At 40.6% G+C, this 25,296-nt stretch overlaps 2 protein-coding genes and 1 pseudogene across 6 annotated transcripts in view; 1 reads left to right on the top strand and 2 right to left on the bottom strand.

Moving 5' to 3' along the window:
* LOC104593732 (mediator of RNA polymerase II transcription subunit 9-like) overlaps positions 1–11,725 on the bottom strand; it is a 39,641-nt gene extending 27,916 nt beyond the window's left edge. The window contains exons 1-4 of one of the 4 annotated variants that reach the window (XM_088887944.1): positions 11,325–11,705; positions 4,067–4,343; positions 3,593–3,990; positions 2,937–3,518 (exon numbers count right to left, since the gene is read on the bottom strand). In XM_088887944.1, coding sequence (XP_088744070.1) covers positions 2,937–3,518; positions 3,593–3,990; positions 4,067–4,121 — 1,035 coding nt within the window. In that variant the 5' untranslated portion in view covers positions 4,122–4,343; positions 11,325–11,705. Of the gene's footprint in view, positions 1–2,936; positions 3,519–3,592; positions 3,991–4,066; positions 7,263–11,324 lie in introns of those variants that run through there. The other 3 variants (XM_088887946.1, XM_088887945.1, XM_088887947.1) reach the window with 3 other exon arrangements.
* Positions 9,874–12,727, bottom strand: LOC109114466 (transcription termination factor MTEF18, mitochondrial-like; annotated as a pseudogene).
* A 706-nt stretch (positions 12,728–13,433) lies between these two features.
* On the top strand, positions 13,434–19,491 carry LOC104593734 (uncharacterized). 2 transcript variants are annotated; one of them, XM_088888371.1, is made up of 5 exons: positions 13,434–14,503; positions 17,446–17,718; positions 18,122–18,377; positions 18,916–18,941; positions 19,024–19,491. In XM_088888371.1, exons 1-5 carry the CDS (start codon positions 13,802–13,804, stop codon positions 19,093–19,095), a joined length of 1,329 nt encoding a protein of 442 aa, XP_088744497.1. In that variant the 5' UTR covers positions 13,434–13,801; the 3' UTR covers positions 19,096–19,491. The 2 variants fall into 2 exon arrangements, with proteins under 2 accessions (XP_088744497.1, XP_010251999.2); XM_010253697.3 differs by lacking the exon at positions 18,916–18,941.
* Positions 19,492–25,296: the final 5,805 nt, after the last annotated feature.

Raw genomic sequence — 25,296 nt, 5'->3', positions numbered from 1 at the left:
TGTACCTCTCTGCGAGTGATGAGGTGGTTAGCTTGGTACTGATAAAAGAGGTAGATCGGGTCCAACGACCCATCTACTATGTTAGCAAGGTTTTGCAGGATGCTGAAACGAGGTATCCGGAGATCGAGAAACTGGCATACGTGCTAGTCATCGTAGCTCAGAAGCTTCGTCCATACTTCAAAGCCCACACCGTCGTCATCCTCACCAACAAACCTCTGAGGCAGATCCTGCTCAAGCCCGAGGTGTCCGACAGATTGACGAAATGGGCTATCGAACTCAATGAGTACGACATCCGATATGAACCTCGGATGACAATTAAGGCCCAAGCCTTAGTCGATTTCGTGGCAGAATGTACGTTCAGCACCGCAATCCCCGAACCGGGTGAGCTCGAGCACGCAGAGGAAGCTTCAACCAACATGATGCCCATCCTAGTTAGATCAGGTCTGACCTTGGACGAGGAGCCTTCGATCCTCCACGTTGATGGCTCGTCCAACCAAAAAGGAAGCGGAGTGGGCATAATTCTATACGGTCCAAGCGAGGTGAAGCTGGAATACGCGCTCCGGTTCGGGTTCCCAACATCCAACAATGAAGAAGAGTACGAGGCATAAGTAGTCGGGCTCACTTTAGCGAAGGAAGTAAAGGCTAAACACCTAATCATCTGTAGCGACTCCCAGCTTGTGGTCAACCAAGTTAGTGGCGAGTATGAAGCCCGCGACCCCACTATGGCTACTTATTTGGCCAAGGTCAGAGAGGTTCTATGCGGCTTCATATCCTATTTCATCAGGCAGATCCCGAGATCCGAAAACGCTGAGGCCGATGCCTTGTCCCGGTTAGCCAACATAAGCAGCAACACCATGTGGACCATGTACATAGAGGACCTACCTTGGCCTAGCATTGTCGGGGGAGCAGGAGAGCTGAGATGGATTGACCCACTCGCGAACTACCTGCTTCACGGGACCCTCCCTGCATATCGCAATGCAGCCAAAAGGGTAGAGCGCCAGTCGGCTAAGTACGTCATTATAGACGGACAGCTGTACCGGAGATCATTCACGCTCCCCTACTTACGCTGCTTGCGACCCTCAGAGGTCGAGCTCAATCTCCGTGACACCCATGAGGGCTTGTGTGGCGGGCACTTGGGGGGCAAGGCTCTCGCCCAAAAGGCGCTACAACAAGGATACTATTGACCCACAATGAAGGCATACGCACTCGAGCTCGTCAAGAAGTGTGACAGGTGTTAGAGGCACACCCACATCCACCACCGACCTGCTGTCGACCTCAAATACCTCACCAGCCTATGGCCCTTCGCACAATGGGGAATCGACATTCTTGGCCCATTCCCATCAGCGACAGAACAGAGGAGGTTTCTGGTGGTAGTAGTGGATTATTTCACGAAGTGAGTGGAAGCGGAACCCCTAACGACGATCACAGCCCACAATATACAAAATTTCTTTTGGAGGAATATACTATATCACTTCGGGCTACCTCGGGTACTCATCTCTGACAATGGAATGTAGTTCGATGACATTAAGTTTTAGAATTGGTGTGCCAAGATGGGAATACAACAAAACTTCACCTCGGTGGCATACCCCTAGGCAAACAGGCAAGCGGAAGTCACCAACAGAGTCATACTCCGTGGACTGAATGCTCGCTTAGCTCGAGCCAAAGGACTATGGGCAGACAAAGTGCCCAGTGTGCTATGGGCCTACTAGACTACCGTCAAGACCGCCATGGGTGAGACTCCCTTCAACCTCACTTACGGCACAGAAGCGGTGATCCCAACAGCCGACACTACACTTAAAGGCCTACGACGAGGAGATAAACGATGACAAGCTCCATACCAACCTCGACCTAGTGGAAGAAGTACGGGATCTGGCATACATTCGGATTGCAACTTACCAATAGAGAGTGGTCTGGTACTTTAATGCCCGGGTCAAGCAATGACACTTCCGTGTCAGCGACCTGGTTCTTCGAAAGGTTATGGTACTTGAGCCCGGTGTTGGTAAGCTTGGACCGAACTGGGAAGGTCCATACCGAGTAAGACGGGTATTCAGGGAAGGTATGTACGAGCTTGAGACCTTGGAAGGAAAACAAGTACCTCGAGTGTGGAACATCGGCAACCTGAGAAGATACTACCTGTGATCGCCGAACTAGAGAGAGGACTGCGAGTCACTCCCAGAAGCCTAAGTGCCACAATGTCGAGCTGGTGTAAGACCTCAGCACAATGACAAGTCCCAGTCGCCTCTTCAGCATGGGCAGACAAGTCTTAGTCGCCTCTTCGGAATGGGCAGACAAGTCCTAGCCGCCTCTTCGACATGGGCATACAAGTCCTAGTCGCCTTTTCAGCATGGGCAGACAAGTCCAAGTCGCCTTTTCAGCATAGGCAGACAAGTCCTAGTCGCCTCTTCGGCATTGGCAAATCATCATGCCTAAGGCATAGACAGTTTGGGTGTAAACCTACGACGTCTAGCCCAGTTTGACATATAATAACAGGTTGGGCCCACTAGCTCTAAGGCACAACCGACATCTAAGCGAGTAGCCCGTGCGCAGATAGGTTGGGTATATAATCTACAATGTCCGCTCACCTCGGCGTACAATATGCGATGTTACGCCTACTCCAAGCTCGTTAGCTCGGTAGTTCAGGGTAACCCACACATAGAGAAAATTTTATTTCGGTTATCCCTACTTGTAGTACTGCTCGGTAGCTCAACAGTTCGGGGTAACCTACACATTTATACGCCTACTTGGTTTAGTTTGCTAGTTCGAGAGTTATCTACACTTAGAAAATTTTTGCACAAGAATAGTCAAAATGTTTTTCATTTCATTGATGTAAAAATGTTGAGTACAAAAGAGAGAGAAAAAGCAAAAAAAATAAAAAACTTCTATTATAAACTGAGCTCGGAGGCCCAGGATATACATCGTAAGAGAAGAGGAAAAAGTTATGCGTTCGGACTGCCAGGCAGGTCGGTCTCCATTTGATCCTCCTCCGCATCCTCTCGACCTGATGGGCCCACCTCTAGGACTTCATCGTCGCTTTCTTCTTTGGAGGAGCCGGGTTGTTTGCTCGCCACCTTGGGAGTGAGGTCAGACATAGAAACTACTCTGAGGTCCAGCTCGGGAAACTTTTGTCGCATCAGATATTTGCACAATTTGAAGCCAGAGCGATACGAGCTCAATCCATACTCGACCTGAAGGTTGTGGAACTCCGGAGACTCCTTGAAGTTTTCGATGGCGCACTCCCTCTCTTCAGCTCGTACCTCTTGAATGGCAGTCTTGAAGATTTCGGTGCGCTCCCTAATCATTGCTTCAAGATTCTCATTCTCACGTTGAAGATTCCCCTTCTCCTCGGTCAGCGCCAGGATCAGCTCCTGTTGACTCCGAGCTCCCTTCTTAGCCCGAAGAACCTCGCCCCGAGCTATGTCCAGCTCACAGTAGAGTTTTCGTGCCTTCTCCTCGGCTTCCCAAGCTTGCTTTAGGCGAACCTCGGACTGGTAAACTATTGAGTGAATGGCGGAGTTCACCTAAGCAAAGAAAGCAGAGGTTAGTATACTTAAAAAGCAGACAAGGAAACGAAGTGTAAAGTAAGAATACTTACCACCATGCAATAGCAGTCAGCCCGGCCTCCGAGCTGACTTGTAGGCATGTCAGCCCACTCTGCAACCTCGGCAGGAAAGACAACGTGCTTACTCTTGAGTAGCCCGAGCCGAGGGGTCATTATACTTTCCTTTGGGAGCTGGGGCTCGGGCGCGGGAGTACTCTTCGGTTCATGAGGCAGAATGCCTTCATCCTGGTCTTCGTCCAGGTCCACAATGGGAGGCTGAGGATGGACCTCTTCCTCTGGGAGCTCGGCAAAGGTCGGCTCCGGCGCAACGACCTCAGATGGAACAGGAGCAGAAGGACCGGCCTCCCGACGAGACTTTTTTGAAGCCTTCCTCTTCTTCCCTCTCTGGAAACTCTTGAGAAGGTTCTCAGTGTCGACCTCCGGCATGGCTACTGCAAGAAGAAAAGAAAAGGTTAGTCACAAACTAAATAAAATTTAAAGTAAATAAGTACCGAGGTAAAGACTTACCAGGAGGGCTCAACCTAGCTCGCACAAGCTTCTCCTCGGCCAAGAAATCTCTCATCCCAGGCCGAGGTCCCTCCAGAAGTTAACAACCGCCCTAGTCTTCGCGTCTAAGCTTACTCCGGGATCTTTGATAGCCACCCTCCAGTGAGTCGAGAAGGGCCATCCCTTAGGATTCCGAACAAAAAAGTATATCCTCTTCCAGGCCGGTACTTTGTTCAGGCTATTGAACAGGATTTTAAACTTGGGCCGATGAGAGATGTAGTAACTTTGTCGGACGTCCCTGCGCAGACAAGCAGAGTTCTTTTTGATTGAGCAGATTGAACTAAAGACGTCTAAGGACAAAGGTCGATTGTATTCATGGAACAGGGAGATAGTACCTACTATGGTTCGGATAGAGTTCGGGTGTAGTTGGTCGATAGCGATGTCAAAAAACTTGATTATTTCTATAATAAAGGGATGGAACGGGAAGCACAGCCCGGCTACGAGTTGCTCTTCGAAAACCGCGAGCTAATGGTGATTGTGAGTCCAAGGATACTGACCTAAAGGAACGCTAAAAACTAGGTTATCAGAGAGACGGTAGCGAGCTACCAAAGACAACAGCCTATTTGAGGTCGTGGTAGAAGGACCGAAGTCATTTGGATCCCAACCCCGAGAAGAAGATGGGACCTCCTCTGTGGAGGTCGGTCCCTCCTCCCGAGCTTCGGGCTCCTCAAGTTGAGATGGCCCAACTTCAGGTAAGGAAGTTTCCTCTAAGGGGCGAAGGGGGAGCTACCTAGCGAGGAGCTGACCTCGCCAGCGGGAGCCGAGAACGGCACCTCGGCACCCTCGAGCTCACTAGAATCACCTAGGAGCCTATCTATGCTAGCACTAGACATGATTAAAACAGAAACAAGAAAAGGAGAACAAACTAAGAAAAGACGAACTCACCAAAAGGAGAACGACCTCGGAATACAAAGAAGGAAGTAGCGAGTTGAAAGACTCCGACGCGACCTCGGGATAGCTCAATCACATGATTTTTGGCGAGGAAGAAGAGTCCCTCGGCCCCCTATTTATAGTTCACCACAAGGCAATCAACAGTTGAGACCTGCTCAATTCGACGGCTCTAATGAAAACCGATTGCACGACGCCTAAGGACGAAATCGGTTGAGCGCGTTTTTGATGTCCGCGCGTACACCTGACGCAACTTGGGTTATTGCTGGTTAAACCGGAAGCTCGAATAGGTCCGACCAACTGATCCACTCAGCAAAACCGCCTAGACCTCGTGCCAAATCCACTTGGACTTGTCATGAACTCCCCGCACCGGGTCGAAACACCTGGCTCGAGGAGTGGAGGCAATTGATGAAGGGTGATTTGGCCCGACCTAGTAAAAAGGGGACACGTGGACACGACCTAACTAAGAGATGACTGCTCAGCCCGATATGCCTAGTTCGCAACAGTTGAGCTCAAACTTCCAACCAGTTTGGCATTAAGTCACCTCGGGACAAGGCCACCTCGGTTCCAAGGCACTTCGGGATCATGCCACATAACGACAAGTCTTATCTCCTCCCCGCCCGGTTCGGGAGGAATTGATTAGCCTTATCAAGTTGGTAACATTATCCTCTAATTAAAACGGAAACGGATCCCATCGTGACGAAGATCCCAGAACTGATCCGCAAAACCCCCGAGTACTAAGCTACATAATGGCTCCGACCCCAAGGACACAAGGTATGTGTGATTTCTCTGCTCTCTAGCTCTCTATATTTCCAAAAAGCTATTTCAGCTCGCAACAAGCTTACTAACTTAAGCATCGGAGCGACCTCGCCGGGCTAGCCAGCTCGGGTTCTTTGATCATATTTTGCAGATCCACCTAGCTCGCCGTCCGACTAGAAGCCATATCATCCTCCAGCAGGGAGCAGTCAGATCGCGCTACATCAACTGGTTTGATAAATTCCCACAATGGCAAAGCTTAAGTAAAAAGAATAAATGGATAAAGCAAAGTGCTAAGGCAATGCAAATAGAGTTGTTGAGTGGTCAATTGATAAATGCTCAACGAGTGATCGAGTGAACAATTCATGTCTCATGTTGGGCAGCCAGTAAGGCTATTGCCAATGAGGGGTTTGGGGAGAAACAAATGAACACAATCTTACATCTGCACATAGAGATTATTTCCAAGAACTCAAGCCTCACAGTATTAGGGCCCGGTTTGGTTGAATAGGGGTTAGGAATCGGAATCAGAATGGGCTATTCCGATTCCAACTATTTGGTTGGGTAGAATCAGAATCCTATTCCCATTCCTGCTAGAATGGCATTCCCCCGTTTGAGGCAATGGCCATTCCTTGCCCCTCCCTTGAGAATGAAATTCCATTCCTGCTGATTTTAATTCTCATTCTCATTCCTATCTGAACCAAATAGGTTATGGGAATGGACCAAATGAACACAGTCTTACATCTACACATAGAGATTATTTCCAAGAACTCAAGCCTCACAGTATTAGGGCCCAGTTTGGTTGAATAGGGGTTTGGAATCGGAATCGGAATGGAATATTCCGATTCCAACTATTTGGTTGGGCAGAATCGGAATCCCATTCCCATTCTTGCTGGAATGGCATGGGAATGCCATTCCTTGCTCCTCCCTTGAGAATGAAATTCCATTCCTACTGATTTTAATTCTCATTCTCATTCCTATCTGAACCAAATAGGTAATGGGAATGGACCATTCCGATTCCAATTCAAGAAGATTTTGATTTTGATTCCGATTCCAATTCCAACTGCAAACCAACGTTCCATAGAGCTTAGCCTCACGTCCATGCTAACTCTATGAGCAATTGTTAGCTCAAATGCATAAGCAATTCTTTCTAGGTTCTTACTAACCTGTATAGCACTTGTTGTCTTCTTTCTCCTAGTAGAGTTATTACTTTCCCCTATGTCTCTAGGGATAACCCTATGTCAGTGAGTGCTAGCTAGGGCCAAATCCAGCCTCCTGTATTGTTCCGGATGCCTTAGCGGGTGTTTGTGGCTCATGGTGTAATTCTTCATCCATTCGGTCATCATCTAGAGTTGGTTGTGTTAATGATACTACCTCTGGTAATACACCCTCGTTTGGTGCCCAACTATCATAGTCGTGGGCAATCGTCCCACTAAATATGATGTCCAAATCTGCATATGAGGAAAACCCCTCTACCTAAACTGTGTTGCATCAAGGTATGTCTATCACACAAGGAAATAACTATGTAAGGCTCTACCTAACAAAATGATTAACCTATGTTTTTATTGTACTAAAAATGCTAAAATACACCATACCTTCAGATAGTCATCCTTAGCAATAAATGTTTCATTCACTGGATTCCAAGTTGAACTAGTATAAGTCGACAGTTTATGGAATTCTGATTATTCAAAAAGAAAATACAAAAAGCATTCCCAATAAAAGCATCACCATTTACATTTAACAAATAAAAAATGAATGTGAATGTAACAAATAGTCATATAAAAATCCATGAAAAAATGTAATCACAAATCAATAAAAATGCTAACATATTCTCCATATTATTGATCACAACAACATATAAAAAACATCACAATTATTCGTATAAAAAATAAAGAAAAATGCAATCACAAAATAAAGAAAACGTGGAAACAATTAACTAATAATTAACCACAACAAAATATAAAAAGCATCACAAATATTTATATAAAAAATAAAGAGAAAATGCAATCACAAAGCAATAAAAATTGCAATCACAAATCAATAAAAAATGCAATCATTTAACTAATTAATCATACAAAAAAAATCAAGAAAATGCTACAACCACATATTTCAGCATATTTTTTGCATGATCTTCAACAAAAAAATAACACCCAAAAAATTATACTTATCCATAGGAATCATCATGCATACAATGCAGCCAAAAAAAATGCCCAAAATATTTCGGATTTCTCATCTATAAAATCTGAAAAAAATCGATTCAGCCAAATATTCATCCAAAAAAAACATAAAACATGGAGGGGGTTCATTTGGGTGAACTAATCTTCTTGGCCAGTGTCTGAACGGTGGGTTGTCGTTGTTAAACTTGCGTAAGACAAATCTAAGAACACACCAAAGAGGGGAATTTTAGGCGTTAAGAAAACCCAGAAAAATAGTTCAAGTTGATGAAGGAATGCATAAATTAGTAGTCATTGGCAAAATGACTGGTTCGCCAGTTGTTTTTTCTCATCGTTGGTCATTGTCGGTCACAAACCAAGTGTCTTACTACCCCTTGCGTGTTTGGAGTTCAAATGGAAGAAGAGAGAAGAAAACCCACACATGGGGGAAGTTTGGGGATTAAAAAAAATATCAGGGTCTATATTGTCCCATATCATTCGAATAAGCACTTCTCCAATAAGTGCTAAAAAGAAGCAACTCTTAGGTCACTTTTTCTAAAAATGTTTCTTTTTAAAATGTACTTATTAGTGACTTTTTTTACCAAACATGCATAATCACTTAATTACCACTTAATGTGTGGTCTCAACACTTAAAAAGCATTTGTTAAAACAAGTACTTATTCTAAGTGAAATCAAACAAGGCCTCAGTGTGGGAGGGAGAGAGAATCTAGCACTAGCCGGCTTTCTTTTTGTGCATCTGACATGTTAATGAAAATCAACCATGCCGCCCAAAGAATCCAGAGTTCTTATTCTGATATACTGGACTGTGTTGTTCGCGAGATTTGACCCAGGATGACTTTTGAAGCCCCACCTCTGGCCCAGCTGAAAGTCCAAAACGGGCCTAACCACTATGGGTTATGGTTAGACCTATTCATGGCTCGAGTTCGGGATTTCCCAAATAAGCCTAAACTGAACTTGAGACCAATTTGATAATAATATATACATAATAAAAGAATATAATATATTATACAATATTATGTAATAATAATATTAATAGCCAAAAATGTATTATATAATTGATAGAATATATATAGTATAAAGTATATGTCTAAATGGAACTTTGGGCTTTATAAAGTATATAAACTCAGGTTTCAGCTTGATCATTTTCTATCTATAAAGAATCAACCGAACAATGAAGAAATGTTTCAGTGTTATCTGTCTAGAGAAAAGATGAAGATTGACCTATTTGGTGTGGGTCCATGTAGAAATTACCATTACTCTTTTTAGGTGAAATGGGTTGATGAATAAAAATAAATTGGTGAGAGATATATGTTTTCATATCACATATAACAAGAAACGTCAATTTTTTTATATAAAACAAAAGATCAAAAAGGAGCTAGAGCTACACACAATTTGATGTCTCGATAAACAGCCTCACACGCAAATAGTCTTAAACAAATTTTGTATGCCAATTTGTATTTATCAACCCAAAATATTTCAAGTAGAAACAAGAATGGTGCTAAATATATTCTAAAAAAAGCATATCACCTAATTAATTATTTGAAAAAACCTGCCCATTTTATTTTCTATTCAGAATATATCATATATAAAATAACAATTTACAAAGGAACAACTTCAAATAAATTTATCATATAAGTAGTGAATCTTAAATGATTTAAATGGTGTGGGTCCATTCTTTTAGATAATATATAGTAATTTTCTTAAATAAAAAAATTATAAAAATAAAATAAAAAATCTAACCTAAATTTTTAATATAGATGATTTTAAAAAAGGAATTAAGGAAATAGTTCAGATTAATAGCCCCGTACTTAATACGGGGTCATTCCTAGTGTTTATCAAAAGAAAATAATGATACATATCTATGGACTATGTATGGTCATGACTCACACCAATATGTCAAAAAAGGGAAAATTCCCGATCAGTACCCTGCACTTTGGCTTGAGTGACGATTTGGTCCCCAAACTTTAAAATGTGATAATTCAGTACCCAAACTTTCAAAATGCAACAATCTAGTACCTGTCGTTAACCAACCCTTATGTAGCATGCAAAAAGGCACAGCCCTTCGAATGTCATCTAATTTTCTTTATCAACCATCTGCTAAAATCAGAACCAACCAACATAAGATCTTTTTCCCTGATTCTTCGAGCAAGAACCCAGGATGCATTTTGAACAATCTTCGCATGTCTTTTTCACAACAACCCAATTCATCAATAAAACATATCATGTTAAGCATTTTCTTCCAATTATATCTGTGTTGTCCAATAAGTAGCTTCTGATCCAATCTTGTTCAATGCTTAAATGCTTCAACTTTTCAATAATTTGAGCAAATTCCTTATTGACATTACCGATCAAAAGTGACGGGCAACAGATGGCCAACCTAATGACAGTTGCCTTACTAAGACCAAGTTCTTCATAAGCTTGGAGTTGTGAAGCCAAAATTCCAGTCATATGCAAAACTTTCCCTTGCCTCCTTGTACATCTTACCAATCTTAGTACGAGGAATACCATAATTGCACAGAACATGAAAATTCTCCAGCATGATATCATCTTCACTAAGAAAAATCAGTTTACACGGAAGAAGGGGGAAGCTTAGATGGCAATAAACCCAAGCTCTCAAAGAATGGTTCAAATTCATTAATGGTATTATAACGAAGGAACCTGGATAGTGACCGAGAGACCTCTTGCTCGCTCTCAACCTTGGAGAGCAGATTCTGAAGGAATGCCGGTGAATTCTTGCTAATGTGCTCTGCATCAGTGAAGTGCAAGTTTCTAGTACAGTGTAGATAATCAAATAACGCATACCGAGCTTCAGTTCGTGCAACTCGAGAAATGCGGTTTACAATTGTTGAACAGGACGGGTCAGGAAGAGAGATTTTTCCAGCATAGACAGGCTTACTACTGCAAAAAAATCGAATTTTCTGCAAGTTCACCAATTTTAGAGAAACAACAAAAGAAACCCAGGGGCAGTGAGTAGGTCTACTAGCGGAAAGAAATCGAACTCTCTCCAAGTTCAATGAATTCTAAAAAACAACAGGAGAAATCCATGAGCAGTGGAATTGCAAATTCATCCTGGAGATAGAGTAATACTTCTAAAGATTTGACGAACTATCATGACAAGTTGGAGATAATCAATTAAAATCTATTTGGGTTGGTGGATTTCTTTATTTTTGCAGGAAGGAGGTAAATTGAGGGCATCAAAAGTATATCTCGACAGAGTGGCAATCTATTCTTTGTTGGTTTTCTAACTCTAGAGTGTCTGGTCTTTCACATCTCTACATAACAAATGAAGACTTAGCAGTAACTTGCCTCAGCAGGGAACATTCTTAGATGCATAAATAGATTCATTCCGACCCAAAATTAGCAGAAAAATTGGGCAAAGCTTGAAACTGGGTTGGTTTTCTTACCTTTGATTTCTGGGTTTTTATACTTTTACACATTGTGTATCCAACACTACGTTCTTTAGAGAGAAAGCCCGCATAGGAGCTGGAATTAGATGACACAAATGCGCCACCACCACGACTTCCAAGCGTGAATCAGTCCGAGTTGAAGCCAAAAACTTGATAAATCGTTTGCAGATCGGGAACACGGAGGCTAAGAACGCTGAGATGGATTCCTTGCTTGGGTTGCTCCATGAGGATGATAAGAACGTCCTAATCGACGTCGCATAGGGTGTAGTTCCGATTTGAGATCTCTAGAGATCAAGGAGAAATCCCTTGCAGCGATTAGGAATGTCGCACACTAAATATTGTTCAGTTCTTGCCCCTCCCTAGACGATGAAAAGTGTGTTTTATTTTTAAGTGGCACATGAGTTCACATGATACAATGATAGGTATTAAATTGTCACATTTCCAAAGTTCAGACACGTTTTAAAGTTCAAGTATTAAATTGACACTTGGCCTAAAGTACATGTACCTATCGGGAATTCCCCCCCCTCCCCACAAAAAAGGGTAAAATACAAAAACCTCCCCTGAAGTTTCTGATAATCATAAAAACCTCCTCTATAGTTTCATTTTAGTAAAATCTTCCCCTCTATTTTTTATAAAATTAACAAATACTTCCCTTTCATCAATGACCAAGACAAAAAACATTAAAGAAATGATCTTTTTTTTTTCAAAATACCTATTTTACCCTTTCTCAAATACTATTCATCTTCTACCCCATTCGAACCCAGAAAGGTAGTGGTGCCACCCCTCTGATTAGTTATTACTTGAATCGAGAGTTGTTTGCTTCTCTCTCCTCTTCTCAAATGATAAAAGATAAAAGGTACATCAAGAAAAAGCGAACACTAAATATCGGCAATGATATATCGATTATGGGGGTTGTAACGCCCGAAATTCTCCTTCTCTTGGATATCTTCCATGGGCAACGGCTACGGGAAGCTTGGCACCCCTACTTCCTCGGTGGCAGTGGAGTTCGCCGCTATCATGACATAGTTGTTGTTATATTCGATCCTCTCGATGAAGGTCTTGGCCACTCCTTCTGCTACGTTCTCCCCGATCCCTTTCATCTCTCCTCCTCCAAAGCTTACTCGGAGGAGACCACCACCTTTTGATCCATCTCTGGCGCTTCTGTAAGTGCTAACATGTCTACCCCTCTCTCTACAGCTTTTGTTGATCTCTATTCTTATAACAGTCTTGATCGAGCTGCTGCTTTTGAAAGCTCTACCTCCTTTGCTTCCATTCCCCTGCAACCCGTTCCTTGCTATCTCATGAATTATGGTCCATTGGCCGAAAATTTTGGGGGGAGTTATGGGTTCTGGTCCCCTCGTTAGGGGATTTTTATCTGATCCGATCGAGAGAGGCTTCATGTATGGACCTCTTGAGCATGGCTTGTTTTTAGGTCCTTTGGATAAAGGGTCTGATTAGTTTCAAAGGATCTTCTCTCATGGGGGCTATGCGCTTAGATTAAGATCCAAAAGGGGTCTCTAATTCAGGTTCTCTGGTAGGTCATCGCAAAGACCATTAGTCGCGGTCAGAACTCCTTAGTTGCCCTGGTCGAATGGGTCATCTCCGTCAAAGAATCCAGTTAGGTTGTTGCATTGGAGAAGAACGGAGAGAACCTCACCGTTAGTAGCACTAATTTGAGCAGCGAAGGGAGCTTGGATGGCGACTATTCTTTTGAAAGCTAGAATCTTCAATAGGCTCAAGGGAAATCTGGGGAAGATCGAGTCCAAGTTGAGAGGTGCTTACTTCTCTCTCCTCTTCTCAACCCAAGGAAAAATATTATAGAGTGAAAAAAAGGTTTTAGAAAAGGCCATTGGCTTTAGATGACCGTGGAATGAATCACGTAACTAGAAGGTTGAATCGATATATCTGTATGTTGGTACGAGGGTGAAGTGCCTCTCGGTTTGAACGGGAAAAAGGTATTTTGATAAAAAATGATCGTCTCATTAACGTTTTCGTTGGTCATCGACGAAAGGGAGGTACTTGTTAATTTTATAAAAAATAGAAGAGAGGTTTTTATGATTATCAAAAACTTCTTTTGTATTTTACCAAAAAAAAAAGACTCACATGGTCACACCAATGTGTCCGTCACGGTTCACAAAGCGCAACCATACCACTCCACTGTCAGATGTACACACAAGCCGGATCACTGTTTCGACTTCGAATACAACGATAGGCCCAAAATCTACGACAGGCGATGCAATGTAAATGGGAGTTTATCTGCGATGTAAATCTGTTTTACCAACTTTTTTGTACAACGAGGAGCGGATCAAGAGACCGAAGCTGTTCTTTTCTTTCTTCCTTGCTTGTTGCTTCCTTTTCCTTTCTTAGGCCTAGATTTGTAACTTCAATTTTTTGCCTCTATTTTTTTAATTTTCTTTTTCAAATGGTTCACTGCATCTGACTCTCTCTCTCTCTCTCTCTCTCTCTATCTCTAAATGGCAAGACCTTCAGGAAGAATCATTCGAGGTCTCTTTAGATTGCATTTCAATCAAATTCCCTCAAACCCTACACCTCAAAACGGCGTTTTCTCATCTGCGAATTCTTCGTCTGGGCTTTCAAGTTTAAGAAACGTAATCCTTGAACCTCATTCAAATCTATGTATTCATCAACCCACATTTGTCAATAGGGGATTTTCTCAGATCTCTTCAAAACATAATTGTCCTACGCCTTCGGTTGAATATGTCATAAGGAATTACTCTTCAGGGGTTTTGTCATCCGGACTTTCAAAATCCAGCTGTTTAAATCCTGAAATCAATTTGAAGCTTCAGACATTCTCTAATTTCTCTTCCAGAAGCTTAGGTCTTCATAAACATCCTGGAAATTTATCTGGGTGTAGGTATTTCTCTTTTAGGAGTTCGGATTTTGGTAAACTCAATGGAATTTTCACTAAAACAGTCGTCGATAAGCCCTTATCGGTTGTTAGATCGGCGTTCACTCGGTACCGGGAGGCTGTCGGCCTGCAGGTTGAGGCGTTTTTTAAGAGGAACTATCTGGTGCTGGTGGGGGCCACTGGAGTTGCACTCTGCATCTTGCTGTGGAGAGTCATGTTCGGAATAGCAAATACTTTTGTTGGACTTTCAGAGGGCATGGCGAAGTACGGGTTTCTTGCTCTTTCAACTGCCATTGTGGCATTCACTGTGAGTTTTTTTCAAATGCTTATTACTCGTTGAACGTAATGATATCCAGTTGTTCCTGTTAGGATACATTGGGAGCACAATGGTATACAACTATTAGATGCAGTGAGGTTATTTGGTTTATTAATACCTATTCGTATCTGTAATGACATTGTGTTGATAGAGAAATTTACTCATATTCCATGACTTGCTTATGCAAAACTGGTCCATATGTATTAAGTCCTTCCAAGTCCTAGGGGATTCATGGTGTGAAACTCGAGGTTCAATTGTGATGCCAGCAACCTTTATTCAGCTATTTTCGCAACTTGGTAATATTAGTTCCTTAAACAAGAGCATAATTTACATTTTTAAATTGACCTATTACTCTTATTTTAGCAACAGCTCAGAACACCTTTTTTTTTGTTTAACTGATCTTGGAATTGTGTGAGTAGTGATTCTCAAAACTATCTTGCTAATGATTCTCAATCATGACACAACTAATTTGTTAATGGAAACTGAAATGGAACTTCACAGAAATGGACTGTCATTTTTCTGTCAGATATAATTACTTTATACTTTTTTTAAATGAGTAAAATTTTATTAAACCAGCAAATACGAGTTACATGCAGCCCATAGGAAGGCACGAGATGCAGCCTTTCCTTTAAAGTTAGTTACAAAGTTATAAGTACAAAAGAATCTACATAGAAGCCCAAAATAAAGTATCCTGAAGAGCCCCTTGTTTTGCAAGTGGATCAGCCATTGAGTTTGCTGATTTGCCTACCCACTGAACTCTGATTGTCGTATTCCTTGTTAACCATTTAACTTTTTTGAGAAGATCTCTAAAACCCTAAATCACAGTATAAGTACTTTATACTTCTACAATGATCTTGTCATTCTACATAACTCGTTTATCTTTGCTATCTTACAATCATATAAGTTTCAAGAAAAGAGAGCTTATATTACTTGGTTGTTTCATTTCACGCTGCCTAATTGCTAATTCTTTAGAGAAAGAACCACGGGCGCGCTTATACTCTTCCAATTGATAGAGATCTTGTCTTGAACTTTAATATCACTGACCATTCTCCCAATGCAATCTAAAAAGCCCATTTCAAACTTTTCAACGGATGCTTTATCTTGTGCTTTAGCCTTATAATAAAGGGCTGGATTGAGAAAAAACCAGCAAAGTGTAATGGATGTTGCATCATATTAGTCCAACACCTATAAAAGATGTCTAAAATGGGCTTATACTCCATCTCTTTCCCACTAAAATTTTCTTTTATTTTCTCTCTTCCATTGCATAGTAAAAATAACCCATTATGGGTTTCTCATCATCATCAACCAATCGTAAAACCTCCACAATTGGTTGGTTAGCCAAAAGAGCAACTCTTACATTTTTCCAAAACCCAATAGAAAGCACAGTGCTTGATGCTCTTAGTCCATCTGATTTGTTAGCCCATTTACGTTCCACAAATCACCAACAAATAAATCACGCAAGGGCTTCTTGAAAGTATACAAACTTTGTAAAGTTAGAAAAGATGTGGCAAACCTTGTAACTGCACATTGCACAAGATCTCTTCCACTTGTTTTTTCCCTCATGCGTGTAAGAAGAAGATGATGCCTATAAACAAAAGCAATTATATTTGTCTTGCACTGGTAATACAACTTTTTTGTAGACCTCAATTCTCAAATGTCTTACAACATGAGGTCTATACAATGAGTAGCACAAGGAGTCCAAAATAAATTCTTCCTCTTCAATCTTAAAAGATCACTGACAACAATGATAAATAAGGAAGAAGAAGAGAAGGGGGTGAGGAGAGAAGGGAGAAGAGAAGAGAAAGGTTTTGGAGCCAACTAACTGACTAGCGGTGCCAGCTTATGTTATTATAAATAGGGTGACCATAATTAAAAGGGAAAAGACCCTTATGCCCCTACTTAAGTTAGAGTACATAAACAATGATAAAAAACTACTTTAACCAGACCAAACAGACCCTAACTCAGCAGAATATAAACATAAAAAATAAAGTATAACATTCCAACAATTTTCAAGTATGCTTAGTGTACCAGTACTAAGCATGTACTGGTATCTGCACACTGTGACCATGAAGTATCTGGTATTAGCAGTTCTGCATTGCCCATGGATTGGGAGATTGCTAATTTCAGGAAAGTGAGAGTTGAAGGTGACTCAAAAGTTGTGGTTGGATGGTTGAGAGACATCTGCAATGAACCATGGCTATATAGGAATATTATGAGGGGGAGATCAGAAGCCTACCAAAGAATTGGGGCTAATAGGGGAGAATTTTTCTGGGGTCAAAGAAAGTTGAATTATTAAGGTTGTGTTTGGTTTGAAGGAAAAAGTAGGGAAAGGTAAGAACGACTTTACAAACCTTATATTGGTTTCCCTACATTTTCCTTCAAACCAAACATAGCATAAGGGTTGGTAGCTGTGACTAACCAACAAATTGGCCTGTTTAGCAGACTTGTATATTACTTATACTCTTTTCATTTTATACTTGATTTAACAAAGATAACAGTAATCCCCCCACCCAAAAAAAAAAAACAAAAAATCAACCTCAAAGGACTGTATGTACTTGTGTATCTGGGTATCATAAGGTCCTGCTGGTGGATCTTGTAAATTCAAAATCAACCTCAAAGGACAAAGGGGATTTGCAATCATTCATTCTTTAGTTTGATCTCTCACCAGATTGTTGATGACCATTCAAAGAATACAATACTTTGAAATTTATTGGAATTGATTGTGTTGATTGCTTCTGAAACCATTGGTAGGACAGTGAAGTAGTGGAACTTCCCTTCTTGCATATATGCAACATCTTCTCATTTTGTATGATCCCAAGTAGATTTAACAGGGATATCACAATTCACATGGCTTTACTGTTCTTTACAGATATTAGTAGCCTGGTTTATTATCAGAATTTTTTTTTTTTTTTTTTGCTTTTTCTATTTTGAAGGGCCTGTATGTCCGTTCAAGGTTCACCGTCAATCCTGATAAGGTTTATAGAATGGCCATGAGGAAGCTGAACACATCTGTTGGAATTCTTGAGGTCATGGGTGCCCCTCTTTCCGGTACTGATTTAAGAGCGTACGTGATGTCAGGAGGTGGGCTGAGGCTGAAGAACTTCAAGCCAAGGCTGGCAAGCAAACGGTGTTTCTTAATTTTCCCCATTCATGGCTCTGAACGAAAAGGACTTGTAAGCGTCGAAGTAAAGAGGAAAAAGGGCCAGGTTTGCTTCCATACTTTCCTGTTAATTCTGTTACCCTTGTTGTATCATTGTGCAAGTAAGAGGAAACCCTTAATCCTGTCTAATTCTTCTTTTAACATCACTGTTTATCTAATGCATATTTGATGTTGGTTAGGATCTTCCAATTGAATCTACAACTTCTTTGATAAGTTTATCTTCCATATGGGACAAATTGCACTATCCAATTTCTTAATGCTACTCTTCCTGAATGCCAGTGATGAATCATGCGATATGTTAGATTTTCATTTAAAGTTGTATTTAAGAAGGAATGAATTGAACTACTTGCATTTATTGATCCCAACTGCTAAGCTGTCTCTTTTTGGGAGGAAAGTCATTATAAACTGTTTTAATATGTTAATGACCTAAGAGAGTTCTCTTTCTGCAGTATGACATGAAGCTATTGGCAGTTGATATCCCCATGACAAAAGGACCTGACCAGCGATTATTTCTGGTTGGGGATGAAGAGGAATACAAGATTGGTGGTGGATTGATATCTGAACTAAGAGATCCCATAGTGAAAGCTATGGCTGCAGAGAAAGAGTTTGAAGCTCTTGACCAAAAGGAAGAAGAGGATGATGCAAAAAAAGAGATTCAAGAGGAAGAAAGAAGGAACCGCGAAGAGGTTGAAAAGCTGGAAAAAGGTAGCTTGTAGAGATACAAAATAATTGTTGTTGTTCGTTTCTATTTTTTTCCGGTATTTCCTTTGAGTTGATCTGTTTCCATCTTTCTCTGTTATTCTTCCCCTTCTGATGCTTAAAGAAAACTGATGTTACCCTAAACAAGCAGGAATAACAACTTTGACGCATCTGGCGTCTAAACCATTCTGAGTTAACTGGTTCACATCACCTTGTGTGATTTTGAGAACTGCAAGTCTTATTGTTTAAATAGGAAAATCAATACTGAATTGTGGCTCCATTGAGAGAACAAAGGTGGAGGTGGGAGGGAAGTAATTGGCTGATTCTCTCCTTTTCTCTCCCTATTTGTGTTATTAATTAATTAAAAGCGATAACAGAACTGGTAATAGGTTAGGAGAAGAAATGTTGGTCCTTTATCTGTATTACAGATAATAGATGTAGCACAACCTCAGAAACTTGCCATAAAAAATACAATCTCAGAACTTATGCAGCCATGTTGATTCTTTGATTCTTTCTAAATGGTTGCTTCTGCATATGCATGTAGGAATAGAAAGAGAAGATAACTTGAAGGTAAGACCAGTTTTTTTTTTTTTTTCTTTACTTTTTTCTTCTTTTTTTTTCTAACAGCCCTTAGGCTCATTTCATTCAACAGAATCAACAGTACACACCTTACAGACTACATCCAAGATCTCAGGGGGAGGAGGCCCATCCCAGGAACCAGTAACATATAGCTTGACAGCACACTTAGCTAACAGATGGGCTGCCATATCACAGGATCTTGGGGAACTAACAATCAAACCCATGCATTGGGTTGAACAGAAATTTGGATAGGTTTTAGGTTGGCAAGTTTAGGTTTTAACAGCAGTTTGGTTCGAAGACAAGGTTAATATTCAAGACTTCAAGGTTGGTCTAGGGTTGGTTCTGAACCCCACCCAACCCATCTAATATGTATCCATGTTTTATTAGAGAGGGTCAAACTACCTATTTGTATTTGTACTCTTTTCAGACTGAACCTTTGTCTTAATTTGGAAAGAATACAAATGCAAATATATACAATACAAATACATACAAAATAATATAAAATACAAGATTTTTTTTTGATAAATAATATAAAATAAAATTTTGCACTCTACATATTTGTATTTGTTTTCCTTGCAAACTGAGCGTTCGGATCAAACTTCATCATTGGTTCAAATTTAATACTTCATGGTCACTTCACTTATTCCTAACTTCCTATTGGTTATCGGATGCCATCTAAATTCTAAAAATGGATGGCTTTATACTTGGTTCTCTAGACCTACCTGTTGATAAATTAGGGATTTATTTTGATAAAAAAAATATAGCACAATAAAACGGTTTTTGAATAGAAAGAATTTCAGCATTTTTGAGAAGCCCGTGCTCTCTATTGGGTGAAATGCGAAAATATCAACCCTAAGACCCTTGAGAGGAGTTCAAATCAGCCCCCCACAATGTCCAACAGCACATCTCTGCCGTGTATTGGAAACATCTCCCGATAATGACATCATTATTTTTAGGATTATCATCAGGAGATGTTCTCAATACATGGCGGGGATGTGCTGTGGAACGTTGTGGGGGGCAATTTTGTGGGGGGCTGATTTGGTCTCCCTTGAGAGAATAAACCATATGATGGTTGACCCTCCAAATAAGATCCTTGAGAGAATAAACCATTGGTAGAGGAGTTTTTGGTAGAAAAAAGAGGGAGCAAGCAATCATAACTTCAGTTGGGAGAGAATATGTATATGTTTAGCTGACTTTAAACATTTTCTCTTTTCGTTATTTGGTTGGGTTAATTTGTGGGCATTTAAAGGCATTTGCCAACTCCGCGATGAGAAACGTTTCCTACCTTGTGCTGTTTGGAAGGGTGTTTCAAGAAGTGGGTCATATGGGTGATTCGGTGTGGCACCTTTTCTTGATTTTTCAGTGCCATATTTTGAAATCTAATGGTCCAAACTACCCTTTGCGCATATTTTGAAATCCAACAATTGATTTTGGATGAAAATCACATCCAACGGCCAAAATGACAGGTATATGGGTGTTGGGAGGAAACATGGATTGAAATACCATACATTAGTAGATCAATAATTTATTGAAACATAAAGGCACATGACATGAGGGAACGACGGAGTGAACATCGTATTGAAGCAAAGGAAAGTTCACCGGATGATCGGCTTTCAAACGAAGGGGTAGGTATGACATATCGTTTAGATCGGGAAATAAACAACAATGAAGCACCTTCTTGGTGTATGCAACAACACCACCTCGTTGGTCAATATGAAACATACGGCCGGTGTCGAGGAGAGGGATTTTGTAGTGATTGACGACAAACTTGCCAGCGGCACACCCTCTCTAGTCAGCGTGAGAAGTGAATCTCCCTGAGCAAGTCCCTCTCTGCGGCTATCCTTGCGAAAAGTCCCTCTTGCACAATGGTAAGGGTTTGGGGCATGGGGGCCTTCTTCGCAATTTCAATGATCCATGAAGTATCAGATATCTCTCCCTCAATCACCACATCACCGTCCACGTATGCGCCACGTCAAATACACGTTTCGTGAAGCGCAAAGCTGTTGGGGGAAGCGAGAATTTTTCACTTCCCCCAATGGCTCATTGCACGAAAATCCATCCATTTCCGTTTATTAGTGTTTTTTCAATAAACGGTCACACCAATACCGCCGATTAACCTCTAATAAACGTTTATCACGCCAAACACCTATGTGGCACCAACGTAGGAGTGTATTGAGAAAACTCCCACAGTCAAACACAGCCTATGTAAGCCCAAAAAATTGGGAGGTCTGAAGTTCAGCCGTGCTAGGGAAATGAATATAGCCCTCCTCGCCAAACAGATTTAGAGGTTTCTCTCGTGTAAAGACGGTATTTAGGATCAGCAAGTAGTACGCAAAACTCTTAGAAGAGATGGGTAGCTATTTCTGTTGGTTCGTTGGAGATGGGAAAGGATATTGACATATCCTGCAAGACCATTGGATCCCATGGTAGAAACTCATAAACCTACTTTAATGCAACAAGTAATGTTACTTGACCATGAGAGAAAAGTAGAACAATATATCAAAAGGGATCGAACTTGGGATAAAGAAAAACTAGAACACCATTTCCAATATGATAGCGTTTCAACATGACTCTGTAACATCCCTCTCTCAAACGCAAAAGAAAAAAGATTATGTGGAAGAAGACTCACAATGGCGCATTGGCGCCTTCTCACTGAAGTCAGTATCGTCTTTTCATCAGGGAGGAAGAGATGAGGCCAACACCGACAGTTTGGCAAATCAAAATTCCTTTTCGATGGCAGCCCTTTCTATGGAAATTTTTGAATAACAAGGTTAAAAACAAAACCAATCTATGGCACCTAAGGCAGGTAAATGGCACTTGCTGCTATTTCTGCTACAAGAACCCGAAATTCAGTGACACCTCTTTCTGAATGTTTAATAGCAATAGTAGTTTGGCTACCGGGTTGGAATCAATCCTGATCTCCATTGAGCTGCACTACATCCTGGAAAAATGGTGGCAAACTGGCAATTGCACAACTCTTGCAATAAATATTGGCAGAGCTACTTTTTGGGAAAAATTGCTGCAACATTAAGGGCCGTTTGGGGCATAAGAAATAAAGCTATTTATTAGAACATGAATGCGGATACTTCTAATTCTGAAACATGTCCAAGATTAACATGATAGAAATCTCTTCTGATCATCACGCATATCAGCAAAAATCTTTATAGATGATCATGGGATCCGATCACAAAAAGAACAGCCCCATGCTATGTTATTCATGGGACCGGATTGGCTGACACCAAATCATGTACACCTGGTTGAATTATCTATCATAAGCGAACATGGGCCCCATCTGTACTAAACACCGATGTGTTTACTCATCCCGGTATGCATGCTTTTGTCTTCAGTTCATCTGGACTGGTTATTGTTGGAGGGAGATTCAAATTTACAAGAATCTCTCTCCTCCCTCTCTTGTTTTGTCCTTTTCTCCATTGAATGACTCCTTGTCCCACATTGCTTGGAAAATGAGTGGAAGTAGAGTATATTTGTAGTCTTGTTCCTTTTATGGGTAGAGACTCATAGGAGGAGAGGACTATAGATATTTTATGCATGTGAGGGGGGGTGTTTTTTACATGCACGCCAAGCCGAGCCGCGCTAGGGTGTGGGTGAGGGCGCGTGTACGTGTACGTGCAATGCACTGAATCATTTTGTTTTAACCGAATTATACATTTTAAATTTTAAAACGTGTCTCTTCAGATTCAAATTTAGTTTTCTAATAAATTGTTTTTTTTTTCGTGTCTCTTCTTCCTCGTTGTGCCTCTTCGAACAAATGCATTGTTCTGAAGAGGCTCCTGTCTGAAAGGACACATCTGTGTCCATTTAGGTTTGAGAGCACTCTATAAGAAGAGTGTTGGCCGACCCAATCTTTACACACACACCATCTTTCGACAGTCTTTTCTCTGAAAAATATGAGCATCAATCTTCAATGGTTCGCGGAGGTCTGGTAAGTGAGTATACGCCTACTAGTGGCTTGTGGGTTGTTTTATCTTGATGACCGGTTTGCGATCACCCAGCTGCACAGTAGGGGGCAAATATGGTTTTAAGGAGAGTGATCAAGTGGCACGACTCAACCCTTCATCTTCTTGCAATTCCTAGTTTCGAGTTCCTGCAACAATTTCACACCACTACAACTTCGGTTTGGAAAGCGATTATCGATAAATTCCATTATGCCTCTCTATTTACTATTTTTACAACATTCTTAAAACCGTATTTATGGAACCTATCTCTGCTAACCCCTTCACGAGGAAGCGGATACTATCAACGGTTCTTGATTTCTCTAAAATTGAACCCTTCAATGGAACTGACTATAAGCGTTGGAGACAACGCCTGTTGTTTGCGTTAGAACAGTTAGGGGTAGCTTTTGCTTTGACTGAACCAAACCCATTAAATATGGAGGAACCAACCCATTTTGTTGTTACAGAACATTGGACTACAGTCGACCACCTTTGCACCAACCAAATCCTAAACTGCTTGTCCAATGAACTGTACAATGTTTATTCTTCCTATAGTTATGCCTATGAAATTTGGAATTCATTGGACACTAAGTATGCTCTAGAAAATGCCGAAAATAAGAAATATGTAATTGCCAACTTCCTGCACTTCACTATGAAAGAAGACATGGATGTGTCTGCTCAAATAGATGAGTTCTAGGTTTTTATGGGGGAACTAGCAAAGCAAGGCATGGTACTGCCAGACGAATTCATTGCCGGTTCTCTCATAGAGAAACTACCACATACATGGAATGATTTCAAGACCAGTATGAAATACAAGATGAAGGACACTACTTTGGACCAGGTAGTGGTCCGAATTAAGATAGAAGAAAAGAACTGAAAGAAAGATGAGAATCAGCTTTCCAAAACCAATATGGTAGAGGAAAAAACTACAAAATTCAAAAAGAACTTGAATGTGAAAAATGATCAGAAATTCAAGAAACAACAAAAGAAAGGAAAGTGCTATGCATGTGAGAAACCCGGACATTACAAGAAGGATTGTCGGTACTGAAAGAAGAAAGACTCCGGGAAACCGAAAGTCAATTTGACTGAAAATGTTATCGCAACAGTGGTAACTAAGGTAAACTTAGTTGATAAGCCGAAGGAGTGGGTATTGGACATTGGTGCTACCAAGCACATCTGTGGAGACCGCAATTCCTTCTATGAGTATACAGTTCTGTCTAAAAGAGAGCAAGTCTTCATGGAAAACTCACAAATTTTGAAGGTCATCGGCAAAAAAAATGTGCTCCTGAAACTGACATCAGGAAAAATCCTAATGCTGAATGATGTACTGCATGTGCTGGAGATTTGACGAAACTTAGTATTGGGAGTACTCCTCAATAAAGTCGAAACTCACATTTGAAACAAACAAGGCCGTGTTGACTAAAAATAATGTATTTATTGGAAAATGGTACAATGTTGGTGGATTATTTGTACTGAACATCTCTAATATTATTATGAATAAAACTGCTTCTTCTGCTTATATTATTGAATCTGTTGATATTTGGCATGTTAGACTAAGACATCGTAGTGCTCCTTATTTAAAACGTTTATGTAACTTAGGAGTTTTGAATGTTCCTGTTAACTTTACAAATGAAAAATGCCAATTATGTGTAAAAGCAAAATTTACTAAGAAACCTTATAAAAGTGTACAAAGAGAAACCGAATTATTACAATTTATACACAGTGATCTAGGAGACCTTAAATGTCATGAAGTTAGAAGAGGAAAAATATACTATATAACATTTACAGATGATTTCTCTAGATATGCAAAAGTAGTTCTACGTAGATCAAAAGATGAGACTGATCAAGCTTTCATAAACTACAAAACTGAAGTAAAAAATCAGTTAGGAAAGAAAATAAAAAGACAGAGAACAGATAGGGGAGCTGAATATGATGGACAAACCATTAGAAAATTCTTTGAAAAAAATGGAATCATACATGAAACAACATCTCCCTATCAACTTGAATTTAATAGAGTTGTAGAAAGACTTAACAAAACACTAAAAGAAATAATGAATGCAATGCTAATTAGTTTAGGTGCACCTCTGAATTTGTTGGGGGAAATAATCCTAACAACTTGTCACTTATATAATAGAACACCACATAAGAAGAAATGACAGATTCCTTTTGAACTTTGGCATACCAAAAAACCTAGTTTGAACTATCTAAAAGTTTGTGGCTGCCTAGCAAAGGTTGGAATACCTGAACCTAAAAGAAAGAAATTATGACCAAAAACCTATGACTGTGTGTTCATTGGCTATGCACAAAACAGTACGACTTTTCGTTCCTTATAATTAAAACAATTGAAAATGTTATCGAACATAACACAATAATCGAGTCCGGAGATGCGTAGT

The sequence above is a fragment of the Nelumbo nucifera genome, chromosome 5 (assembly GCF_055504915.1).
Source record: "Nelumbo nucifera cultivar China Antique chromosome 5, China Antique-T2T, whole genome shotgun sequence".
NCBI classification, from domain to species: domain Eukaryota; kingdom Viridiplantae; phylum Streptophyta; class Magnoliopsida; order Proteales; family Nelumbonaceae; genus Nelumbo; species Nelumbo nucifera.
This window is presented reverse-complemented; position numbering and strand designations above follow the sequence as displayed.